The sequence below is a fragment of the Gekko japonicus genome, unplaced genomic scaffold, assembly GCF_001447785.1.
Source record: "Gekko japonicus isolate JY-2015 unplaced genomic scaffold, Gekko_japonicus_V1.1 scaffold586, whole genome shotgun sequence".
Classification (NCBI taxonomy): Eukaryota; Metazoa; Chordata; class Lepidosauria; order Squamata; family Gekkonidae; genus Gekko; species Gekko japonicus.
Window position 1 is genome coordinate 913,897 of NW_015177025.1, and position 13,080 is coordinate 926,976.

A 13,080-nucleotide genomic window follows, 5' to 3' on the forward strand; every position below is an offset into this window, starting at 1 on the left:
CTCCTTTCACCCTCCCTACCCTTGAACAGCAGCAATGGTAATGCCCAACAATTACGGGAAGTCAGCGAGACCAGAGGTTCAGCTTTCACAAGGGACGGGGCCTGGAAGAGACAGAACTTTATGACTTTGGGTGGAGCAGGAAGCAGAAGGTTCAGCTTTCACAAGGGGTGGGACCTGGAAGAGACAGAACTTTATGACTTTGGGTGGAGCAGGGGAGCAGGAAGGCACTTCCCTGCCTCCCTAATAAATCAGGAATCAAAACTCCCATCTCCACAACCATAAGTGCTCCTGAAGGAAGAGTCTCCTCTCTCAACAAATGATATTCACTGTTGGAAAATGTTTGCTGTCAAAATTCCACTCGGTGGGTGCTTGGGCCCAGCTCTCTGTCATCTCTGAACACACTTGCTCTCCATCGATTGGAATATAATCTCCCTGATCCCAGGATGGAAAAAGCACTTCAACCCATTGAGATGAAACCTAGAGGAACTTAGAGGGCTAAAAGCACAACACGGTTGTGGTAGGGAAAAACAGCTGCTTGCTGGCGGGGGGCTCAGTTCCCAGTTGGATCCTCTTGTATTCCACCTTCAGAAAGGAACTTGACAGTGACACAAAATGCAAAACAGAGTGCTTACCGAGGTATGCGACCAATAGGAATAGTCAAAGCTGAACGATTTTGCTGGTTCCTTGGGATTCTTTGGGTTGAGTATGCCTAGAACAAACAGAAATGCATATTCATTATCCAAGAACTTATGGGAAAGTCAGGTACAGAAGAACGAGCTTACAGTATCTAAAAGTCTGTAGAACGCACAACCAAAGCACATGTTAAGTTTGCCATACTGGTACTCCCAAAACAAAACACATGAAATATCAACTATTAATGTACAGGAAAGGGACAATTAAAAATAAGCAGGATTGAAAGAGCCTCACTAAAATGCTGCTGTTGTATTCCAAAGGCGGCTGACATGAACTCTTACACGGCTTTAAATCCAGAAAACGACTTATCAACAAACACAAGAAAATGCTAAAAAATTTCAGGCAGTTTGGTTCCCCGTACTCCAATACCTTTCAGAAGGTGAAATCATCCCAAGAAATGAACACCTTACAAACCTACTATATTTTTGACATTGGTGAGATTCCTGTGCTAAACCGCTGATTTAAAGTACTATTCAGCCATGCAATATGTTCTTTTCATAGTCGTTATGTAAATACCTCTTGCACTATATTTTCTTGATTGAAGTCAACCTGTTATATATTGTTATTGTGTATGTTAAAAATAATAAAACAAATTGAATTTTTTTTAAAAATCCAGTATCAATCATGCATTCCCTTGCCATACCCTTGGGGATGTCTGTTCTCTCAACTTCAGCCTCAAATGGTAAATGAAAAATAACTGATCTTCCTCACAAGCTTCTAGTCGTAGCAGACACAAGGACTGTATAACGCTATGCAAACTGTACCTACGCTATTCCAAGCATGGCCATGAGATGATGGAGAACACAACAACAGTCGAATCCTCTGCTTGATCAGCAGCTCTTCGAGACACAGGAGCAGGGCAGGAAAAAAGTTGGCATGTTCAAATTTTAATTATGCTTGATAGAAACCAGTGAGCAACCATGCTCACTTCAGCAATTTTCGAAGCGGGATGAGAGAGCGATCGTAAAGAAGGTCTTCTCAGAATACTAGTCAGGTCTAGTCAGTGACGCTTACTGCCAGGAATATGTCCTTCAGATGGCACTTTAGATCACTACTATTTCAGGCCCCATTTCATCATGAGAAGAGAGATGCTGGGGAGAATTGAAACACCACCCTGATGGACGCCGAGAACAGTTCCGTATCCCTTTCATTCACCCAGTCCCCTCGCGTGTCTGACAAGAGCTTTCAAGCGGTGTGATGGCACAAAAATCCCGCTCTGGCTCCCATTTATTCCAAAACCTCAGTCAGCCTGGGGGCTTTGAATTCATTAAGAGGCAGAAGCTTTAAGTGGAAATCATAGCCGCATTCACACTTTTTGAACAAGTCGGCCATCTAATGTATGCTTAGCTCATGAGTCTCCTGTCCATTGGAAAAGGGCCTGACCAAATAAAAGAAATCCAAGAATGTCCACACACTGGAGTTCAAAAGGTCTACAGAAACTGCCTTCGATGCTCATCGCAGACTAATTGACAGCTTAAGTATATGTTCTCCTGGCTCAGAGTTAATAAATCTGATTGACTGCTAGCCATGCTTTCTCTTGACCCCTCCAGAGCGCAAGACACTTCATAACTAGACCTGTGGTGGCAACCGTGGGGAAGGGTCATGGCTCAGTGACCGAGCACTGGCTCAGCATGCTGAAAGCCACAGGTTCAGTTCTACCAGCAGCAGAGGCTAGGAAACTGTGTCTCTGCCTGAGACGCTGGAGAGCCGTCGCCAGCCGGAACGGACAGGGCTGAACGAGGTGGGTCGATACTCTGGTTCTGCGAAAGGCAGCTTCATACGGCAGGGGCCACCTCCGCTCCAGCTTTGAGAACCCTATTCTGCATCTAACCTCAGGTTGCATTACAACATAAGGGTTTTCAGACTGCAGCCTTGCCTTGCAGCTATTTAGCAGGGGCTCCTAGAAGCCGTTACAGAAAGGTAGGCCTATTCATAAGAGAGAGAGAGAAATGAATACAGCTACGAAATAAAACATGAGCTGAGGTGGCTCAAGTGGTTAAGACGCTGAACTGCAGGCTGTGGAAGGTCGGTAGTTCAGCAGTTCGAGACCGGAGTGTGCCACATGACGGAGTGAGCTCCCGTCTCTAGTTCCAGCTCCTGCCAACCTAGCAGTTCGAAAGCAAGACATTGCAAGTAGATAAACAGGTACCACTTCAGTGGGAAGGTAACAGCGTTCCGTGCGCCTTGGTGTTTAGTCTTGCTGGCCACATGACCACGGAAAAGTCTTCGGACAGCGCTGGCTCTTCAGCTTTGAAACAGAGATGAGCACCGCAACCCTAGAGTCGGATTCGACTGGCTTTCGAGCAAGGGAACCTTTACCTTTACCTTACCTAGAAGCCGTTACAGAAAGGTAGGCCTATTCATAAGAGAGAGAAAAATGAATACAGCTACGAAATAAAACATGATCACAGTAAGCAGAGGGACAAATGGTACGAAGTAGGTCATTTTGCCTTTGCATTAGTAAGAGCTTTTGAACAGCGGAGAGATGTAAAGAAGATGCTCTTTCCTTTGAACGGCAACAGAAAATTCACCACCACCACAAAAGCCGGAGGCACATGGGTAATGAAAAGCTCAAGGGCCCTTGGGAATTTCCCGGCAGGACCATTCAAGTATATTTTGAAACACATGTTAGAGTACAAAGCTAAAAGCTGGTGGCCTCTTGAGGTTCCAGAATCTACGCAGCACTGAGGGAGGTGGCGAAGAGGACCTTGAAAAGAATGAGGAACATTTCGAAGCTTAACACTGAAGTGATGTAGTAAAACATTCTTCGGCGAAAAAACCCCCAATATGCATGGAGCCCACACAGAGATTTTAATAGAACTGACATTTTAAATGGGAAAGAGCCCGACTGTTCTGCAAGCCCTGTCGTCTTCAAATGGCTACCAAACCCCGGCTAAAGCCCTGCTCTTGCTTCCAAACCACAAGCGTGGCTCCCCTCTGACCCTGCAATAACTGATGACCTTGTTGTGTGTCTTGCCAGCAACAAAACCCTTACCTCATCTCTCCCATCTGTGTCACGTGCGAACCTTGTGCAAGCAAACAGACAGACAGACAAAATTCACCCACTGTCCTCTCTAGATCACTGCCCAGCTACCAAAATAAAAAGACAGAAGCAGGGGAAAGTCAAACACAAAATCTGTCTCAAAATGTCACTCTGATCTGCATGGTCAGGCATCCTGAGGAAATGTCTGACTCTGATCTGCATGGTCAGGCATCCTGAGTCTTACCAAAAAAGGGCTTCCTCACATTTCCTGCAAGAATGTCGCACGAGCCACACCCAGCAACAAAGTGAAGATCTTATTTATTTATTCCCCCCTCTCAACCCATCACTTTAAGCCATTTCCCTAACTTAGCTTACTGCCTAGTTGTGAAAGCAGAGTGTAAGGGAGCACGATGACAATCAACCACTCTCTGGCTGCCTGGGCCATTAGGCCCAAAGCAGACTTCTTTCAGACTGCTTCAGGAGGGAAGACGGGCCTCAGAACCCAAGGGCTTTACCCATCTGTACCCTTCATAGCAGGAGCTGCGGTGGCTCAAGTGGTTAAGACACTGAACTGCAGGCTGTGGAAGGTCGCTAGTTCAGCAGTTCGAGACCCGAGTGCACCGCATAACGGAGTGAGCTCCCGTCTCTAGTTCCAGCTCCTGCCAAACTAGCAGTTCAAAAGCAAGAAACTGCAAGTAAATAAATAGGTACCACTTCAGTGGGAAGGTAACAGCGTTCTGTGCGCCTTGGTGTTTAGTCACGCCGGCCACATGACCACGGAAATGTCTTCGGACAGCGCTGGCTCTTCGGCTTTGAAATGGAGATGAGCACCGCAACCGCAGAGTCGGATTCAACTGGCTTTCGAGCAAGGGAACCTTTACCTTTTACCCTTCATAGCATCTCCTATTTCATCCAAGGACCAGCAGTGTGCTGTACAGCCAACTGTCAAAGGATTATGGCAGCTAGATTTGAGTCCAGTAGTGCCTTAAAAGGTAAAGGTAAAGGTTTCCCTTGCTTGAAAGCCCGTTGAATCCGACTCGAGGGGACAGTGTTCATCTCCGTTTCCAAGCCAAAGAGCCAGCGCTGTCCAAAGACGTCTCCATGGTCATGTGGCTGGCATGACTAGACCCCGAGGCACACAGAACGCTGTTACCTTCCCACCAAAGCGGTACCTATTTATCTACTTGCAATTTCTTGCTTTCGAACGGCTGGCAGGAGCTGGGGCCAGAGACAGGAGCTCACTCCCTCACGCAGCACTCGGGTCTCGAGCTACCGACCTTCTGGTCTGCAGCTCAGCGTCTTAACCACTGAGCCACCTTAGAGACCAGCGAGAATCTTCGAAGGGATCTTTGACTCTCAAAAGCTTATACGCTGAAAATCTCGTTCCTCTCTAAGTTGCTACGGGACTTGAATCTAGCTGTTCTGCTGTAGCTCAACAGGATTATAGCAGCAGTTCTTGACCTATGAGTCACGACTGAAAAGCAGAGCGCAATTCTCTCACAGGTGGGTCACAAGGCCAGGAAGGACAAAGAGAAGGCTCGATGGCAAATTTTGGTTTACTTCTGCATAACGTGAGAGATGGCTATGAAATACAGTCTGCCGCTCAATAATCCTATATATCTAGAAATACCAAAAATGAAAAATAAATGATAAAAACTTATTCAGTATTATCCGATGAGAGATTCTTGCATTTTATGTTGGAGGTGGGGGAGGTGGGGGGGAGTTAGTCTGCAAGGAAGTCCTGAATCATACCGTAAGCTAAGGAGTGGGTCCCACTTCAAAAAGTTGAACCACTGAATTGAGAAGGGGGTTAAAGAACCCAGAGGAGCTGCAGTGGCTCAAGTGGTTAAGACGCTGAACGGCAGGCTGTGGAAGGTCAGTAGTTCAGCAGTTTGAGACCCGAGTGTGCCGCATGACGGAGTGAGCTCTCGTCTCTGGCCCCAGCTCCTGCCAACCTAGTAGTTCGAAAGCAAGAAATTGCAAGTAGATAAATCAGTACCGCTTCGGTGGGAAGGTAATAGCGTTCCGTGGCACCTTGGTGTTTAGTCATGCTGGCCACATGACCACGGAAACGTCTTTATGCGCGGGGCCCCCCCCCCCTAATATACCGCAGACGGCAAATAGCAACAGTTGCTACTGAACCTCGCTAGCCTGATTCCACATTTAATGGATTTGCCTTCTGCTGGCACCCCTGACTTATGACTGCTGACAGCCAGGCAAAGCCAAGGATTAATATCGCTTACACCAGGACACTGTCACATGGGGAGAACACATGTGGCTTTAGATAGCAACAGCAGCAGCAACACAACCTATGAAATTAAAAACAAAAATGGTAACCCAAAGCAATCCCACACAAACAGGCCCAGCCAAAACTGCAACAAATCTATAAACTCACACAGGCACTGAGCACTTCTGAACGAAGAAAGCCCAAAGGAAACCCCATTTTTCACAGGGCCTTCCGGGTTCTTCTCCAGCATCAGCACACCAAGGACAATCACAAAAAAAAAAGAATATGGCAGGCACGAATATGGAAACGTAGAGTTAAGGCTGACATTCAGAGAAAGCCAAATGCCAGTGCTTAATATTGATAAAAACATGAACAGATTATGGGCTGGCATATCTTTGCCAGATCCAGAGAGTGGGATGATTTTGAATTTCTCACCTTGGCTGTTTTAACCCCCCAAAACCCACGTTTTCCTTTATGTTTCTCCTTTCATGTGAATCAAACCCATTATTATCTTTCATTTTGACAGCATTTTCTGTTTTCCTTGCATTGAGTTTTTCTGCTCAGAGTATGCAGTTTCATTAGTTTCTGGAACAATGTCAGCATTTATCATCATAAGTATACCATACACATAAAGTATAACATACATATACATACACTACATGCTGTATGAATGCTCTATTTTTAAAAAAAGAACATGCATACACCATACAAAGGTAAAGGTAAAAGTTTCCCTTGCTCGAAAGTCAGTCGAATTCAACTCTAGGGATGCGGTGCTCATCTCCGTTTAACCCCCCAAAACCCACGTTTTCCTTTACGTTTCTTTATGCATTGTCTGTTTTCCTTGCATTGAGTTTTTTCTGCACAGAGTATGCAGTTTCATTCGTTTCTGGAACAATGTCAGCATTTATCATCATAAGTATACCATACATATAAAGGGCATACACTACATGCTGTATGAATGCTCAATTTTTAAAAAAAGAACATGCATACACCATACAAAGGTAAAGGTAAAAGTTTCCCTTGCTCGAAAGCTAGTCTTGAGCCGCTGCAGCCTCCTACACCATACAAACCAATCTGCAAAACCAGAAGTGAGAAACAAAACTGGTGGTGGAACATGCCGTCAAGTCACAGCTTACATATGGTGACCCCATAGAGGTTTCAAGGCAAAAAGAAAAAGAAAAGAAACCAAACAAGGAACATTCCTTGGTTTCTACCAGACGAAACAAAACAAAAGCCACACTGCGGGTTACAGATAAATTCAGCTGCACACAATTAATTGTGCAGGCTGTTAATGAGAAGCACCTTGCAGCGGCATGGCCAGGGAGGGGCCTATGTGCAGTGCCCAGAAGTTTCTGCTGCCCTACACACATTCTTCCCCACCTCCTTCCTTCATTTTTCATAGGCTGAGCAACATAACAATAGCACACTCAGTCAAGAGTGGACCAAGATGCCTTCTCTCTCTGTTGACTTTCTATGTCTGCCGCCTTTACTTCTTCCCTTTCGCAACTCTATCGATGCCCTGGGCAGCCAACTGAGAACAGAAAGCTCAAACTGTGGCTCGGGAGCCGCATGTGGATCTTCACACATATTGTGCGGCTCCCGGCAGGATGATTGGGGAAGTGAAGGGGAGGCGTGCCTCCCCGATCGGTCTTCCCTTTCCCAGCCAGTGTTCCCCTCCCTGGGTAGGCTTGAGGTGGGGGCGGGGGCAGAGAAAGAAAGAAACTTTAAATTATTTCTTTTCATCTCTCTTTCTCTTCCTCCCTTCCTCCCCCCATCTATTTGTGGGGTTTTTTGTTTCTCTTTCTCTCTACCTCTTTTCATGCTTTCTTTCTACCTCTCTCTCTCTCCTTCTCTCTTAGACAAATAAATATCATAAGCAAACAAATAAATATCACTGGACAAATAAATATAATTATCAATATCTGTTTTATTACCCCTTTTCTTTTGGCAGCCTCATTCAATGTTAATAAAAAAGCAAATTTGCATATTTTCCAATTAAAATATGTGTGTAATATTTGTTTACGACTTGTGGCTATCAAACATCTGATATTTATTCTATGTGGCTCTTACATTAAGCAAGTTTGGCCGACCCTGCCCTAAACTGTTCTGGATACTGCTCAGTGAACAAACCGCGAAGCTACCCCTCCTCCAAAAGGGCAGCCAGTGACTTTCTCCAGGAAGTTTACGTAGCTGTGGCAGGCGCCCCAGGTAGCTACTTGGCTTGCTCTGCGGTTGGGCTGGCCATGCAGAATTCCAGTACTGGTTTAAGACATGCTGCTTCTACGAAGTTAATGCTTAAACACCTTCTAAAAAGAAAACATTCGGGCTTAGCTTGAGGCAAGCGTAACAATTTGATACCAGTTTAAAGTATTTTCTACTTGCCTTCGGGCAACACGTTTGACCCAGACACAGAACTGTAGAAATGTACTAAAGAGTAATAATCATAGTACTTGCGGTATGTTCTCTTTTTACTTGTATGCCAATGGTTTCTGATAAAATTTAGAAACAAAACAGGAAGGTATGATGCATAAGTAACAGTTTTTAATGTAACTGTTTTACCAGTCTAACACAGCTGCCTGTACCTCAAGAAAGCATTCACTTTTCTCTGTGATAAGTCAATTGAGTTCGACACCGTTAAGCGATAACACACACACTACTAGCCTTTCCATTGGAATCCAAGATATCTTTATCAGACTGAGAGGTCAGAAGGGGAAAGTATGTTGTGGGTTCTTTAATGCGTTTCTAACATTCATGGGGACTCTCCTCAGTGAACGTGCACCCTTTCCCCAAGCTTTAAGCATAACCACTTGGTATCTTCTCTCCACTGAAATCGTACATCTTGTACTCAACTGAAACATGATTGTGCTCTTTAACACAATTACATCGACTTGGGCGGGACAGGTTCCTTCTGGTGGACTGTATTCCTCGTTTCTAAAAGCAACTAAGTTTTATAGCCTGTATCTGTGACAGTTCTGGAATCCAGAGGATGGCGAAAACCCATTTTTCCACATAACTGGGGGGAAAGTATGCAAGACCTCTCTTTAATCTACGCAAAGGAGAAACTTATAAGAGAGACTGATGGCTATCAAGACAGGCAATTGAAAAAGAGCTGCCTTCAAGTTAAGCTGATCAAATTACCAATGTCAATTCAACCACAGCAGCTGGAAGTCGTGAAATTGCCCAAGGAATTTTTGGAAGTACATTGCCACTGTATTAGTTCTCGGGGTTAAGATTTTCAAATTCCACAAGAAAGGTCCTAGTAAATATTTCACTTCAGAAACAAAAAGGTCTGGCAATCAATTAGTCAGGGGTCTCCCTCTCAACACAACTATATACCTCAACAGAATTTTATTTTATTATCATCTTTATGGTAAACTATCAGGCATAGTCAACACCAATAAAATGTACTCTGAAACATTATCCAAATCAAAGGTATACAAGAGGTTTATACTATTTACAAATGGAGCATGGAGTTCAAGTCAGACAGACAACCTTTATTGGCATGTAAGAGATAAGATAACATTAAAATGTAGGAAAACATCAAAGGTATGGTTGTCAAACAGCCAACAAAAAGAACTGATCAATTAACAGTTTCCCTGGTTCGAAGAGTTCAAGTCAAGTGTTTGATCTAGGACCTATCTGAACACAAGCTTTTGACATTTCAGAAACATGAAAGGCATGTAAGCAACAAACAGAAATTACACCAATGGCTGCTAAGCTCAAATATTGTTTGCGCACTCCAAGCAATGCTCCCTCTAAGCTGTGGAGTCTTGTGAGCAAAAATTCTACTTTGTGAGCTACTGGCATCAAAGTTGTGTGTGAGTGATTCGGCTGCTGCATCAATTAGTTTGCTCTGGAACCATCCTTCCTGAGCTAAGACACCAATGTGTGAGCCGGAGGCTAAAAAAACTGTGAGCTAGCTCACACTAATTCAGCTTAGAGGGAACACTGCCTCCAAGTGCAGAGGCCAACAACTTCAGGATGATTGGTAAGGCATGATTTTACTGTCACTTTACTCTGCTTTTAGTAGAAGTTAAAGACCAACCAGATCTCTATGGTACAAGCTTTCAAGGGTCAATGCTCCCTTAGTTAGATATCCCGAACTATCTGCATTTAGTGTTTCTGTTTTCATGTTTCTAACTTGCTTTTAATCAGTTGGGGCCTTTTTGTTTACATAAACCGAAGATTTCTGTCTCAAGTCAATTTCAAATGCTATTGTTTTCATCCATCTTTTCAAGTAGCTTTCCCCCCCTAATTCCTAAAGCAATACTTGTGAAATGGTCAACATTAAAAAACGGTAAACTACTGCTGCTCTGTTACTTTTCTCCTTAGCCTTGGAGATGACATGGAGAGCCTTCTCAACCCCTGCCATTGCACCAAATACAGAAGATGCAAGGTTTTGAAAAGGGCACTTTAGCCAAGTATTTCTCCCTAGGAAGAAACACATAGTTACACTATATTACAGAAATGCTACAACACAGTGTATGTCAATACCCTGAAGGGATCGAGTAAGCTGGCCTCAAACTACCACTGGTCAAGAAAACTACCTACAGGGGTAGAGTCGATGCTGGCAGTACGCCAAGAGTAAGCACCAGTATGAATGTAGTGCTCTTGATCAACCAATTCAAACTCTTCAGGCTGATTGGCAGGGATTTCTGCAGAGAAACCGAAACATGCTCACAACACTATATTTTGCGCACAGCAGAAGAAACAATATGCCTGCATTTATAGCAAACAGACAAGCTAAATACATACTTTCAAGCTGGGAATGAGTTTCCAATAAGGCCTGCAATCAATCCAATTGTTATTACTCCGAGGCGGTCTTCCGCATTTACACCAACTTTGAGGTAGGGTACCTGAGTGTGCACACGCAGACCAATTCACCCAAGTGGTCCCGGACAGAATTACGTACATCCAGCCAGCTATGACAAAGTCTTTACCTCAGGGAAATATACCACCACATAGCACTTATGAACACTCCTGTAAAGCGGTTATGGCGTATCTTGATGTATAATGTTGTATAAATAGGAATGCTCATTAAAGCAGCCACTTGACTCACTGCTAAACCTACAAAGAACCTTGGAAACAATTATTCTCAGCTTGCCATTTCTATGGCAACAAGCTAGTCCTCGTTTCATTGAGAAGACACCGCCAAAAGTAGATCCACTCATACTATGTACTGACATAGTTTCCAAGGCAGCCACTCTTTGATTTCCTGGATGGGCCACAAAGCTCCTCGGCGTGGTTTTTTAAAAAACTGTACACCAAACACGCAAATCCATTTAAGGCAAAGTCGGCTTAGGGCAATCCAAAGCCTCTCTCACACAACTCATAAGAAGTCTGGCTATTAACTGAACAAATTGCTCATGGGACTTTGTGCCTCCCAAAATCCTCCATTCTAGGAAACATATCAAAAGCTGCAATGTGAGGGTTTCTTGCCTTATACTGAATAAGACCATTAGTCTATTTCATAGAATCACAGAATGTTAGTTTCATAGAATCACAGAATGTTACAGTTGGAAGGGACATTGCAGGTCATCTAGTCCAACCCCCTGCACTCTGCGGGACCATAGCCGAAAGAGAGCCCTACAACATACCCGAAACATACAACATATCCAGCCTCCACTTGAAAACATCCAGCAAAGGAGCATCCACCACCTCCCGAGGCAGTCTGTTCCACTGCTCAACCACTCTTACAGTTAGCAAGTTTCTCCTGATATTTAGCCAGTATCCCCTGTAATTTCCACCCATTAGATCTACTCTTGCAATCCGGAGCAAGAGAGAATAGATCTGCTCCATCTTCTACATGACAGCCCTTCAAACACTTGAAGACTGCAATCATGTCCCCTCTAAGCCTTCTCTTCCCCAGCCTAAACATACCCAACTCTTTCAGCCTTTCCTCGTAAGACTTGGATTCCAACCCTCTCACCATCCTGGTCGCCCTCTTCTGGACACGCTCGAGCTTGTCAACACCCTTCCTAAAATGTGGTGCCCAAAACTGGACACAGGACTCCAGGTGAGGCCTGACCATAGCAGAACAGAGCGGAACGACCACCTCCCGTGATCTGGACACAAGGCTTCTGTTAATGCATCCTAAGATTGCATTCGCTTTCTTTGCAGTCACATCGCACTGCAGGCTCATAACTCGGTATGGCCTAATTTCACCAGCAGTGGCTCTCCAGGACCTCAGGCAGAGAAAGGTTTTTCCCAGGACCTCTCTGAAGACCTTTTGAGATGCCAGGGATGAATCCAGCTCCTAGCCCTTGGTGGGGTACCATGACACCAACGGTGAGGAGTCTGGGTGTGATCTTAGATGCCATGCTTTCTGTGGAGGCCCAAGTCATGAATGTTGCCAGATCGGCGTTTTACCACCTTTGGCAGGTCGGGCAACTGGTTCCCTATCTCTTCCCCCACAACTTGGCCACAGTGATCCAAGCAACAGTCACCTCCAGACTGGATTACTGTAACTTGCTCTACATGGGGCTGCCCTTGAAAATGGCCCAGAAACTGCAGTTGATGCAAAATGGAGTGGCATGGGTTCTCACCAGGACGCCCCAGAGAGCACACATAAAACCATTGCTCCATCAGCTGCACTTGCTTCCCACTCAATACCGGATCAGGTTCAAGGTTATGGTGTTAACCTTTAAAACCCTGAGCAGTCCAGGACCCACATATCTGCAAGATCGGCTCTCCCAGAGCCTTACACTCTGCCTCTAGTCTGGTGGAACACTCTCCCAAGTGAGATCAGGGCCCTGCGGAACCTGTCTAATGACACTGGCGTCCCCTGCTTTGCCGAGCACTATTTACTCGCTGGGTTGCGACTGGCCCACTTGCTCAGGTTTTAGACCCTATGGAATACCTATAGGGAGAGTTAATTTAGGGATTTTATGAACCATATCGATCACCATCTTGTTGTAATTTGTTTGGTGTAGTGGTCAAGTGCGTGGACTCTCACCTGGGAGAACCGGGTTTGATTCCCCACTCCTCCGCTTGCACCTGGCTGGATGACCTTAGGCAAGCCGTAGTTCTGATAAGAGCTGTTCTTGAAAAAGAGCAGTTTCTGTCAAGCGCTCTCTCAGCCTCACCTACCTCACAGGGTGTCTGTTGTGGGGAGGGGGAGGGAAAGGAGTTTGTAAGCCGCTCTGAGACTCCTTTGGGTAGTGAAGGGCGGGGTATA

At 45.0% G+C, this 13,080-nt stretch overlaps 1 protein-coding gene across 1 annotated transcript in view; it reads right to left on the reverse strand.

Moving 5' to 3' along the window:
• Window positions 1–13,080, reverse strand: part of KIF1B (kinesin family member 1B) — a 167,516-nt gene that overhangs the window by 118,944 nt on the left and 35,492 nt on the right. The window contains exon 3 of the mRNA XM_015427822.1: window positions 633–709. Coding sequence (XP_015283308.1) covers window positions 633–709 — 77 coding nt within the window. The remainder of the gene's footprint in view (window positions 1–632; window positions 710–13,080) is intronic.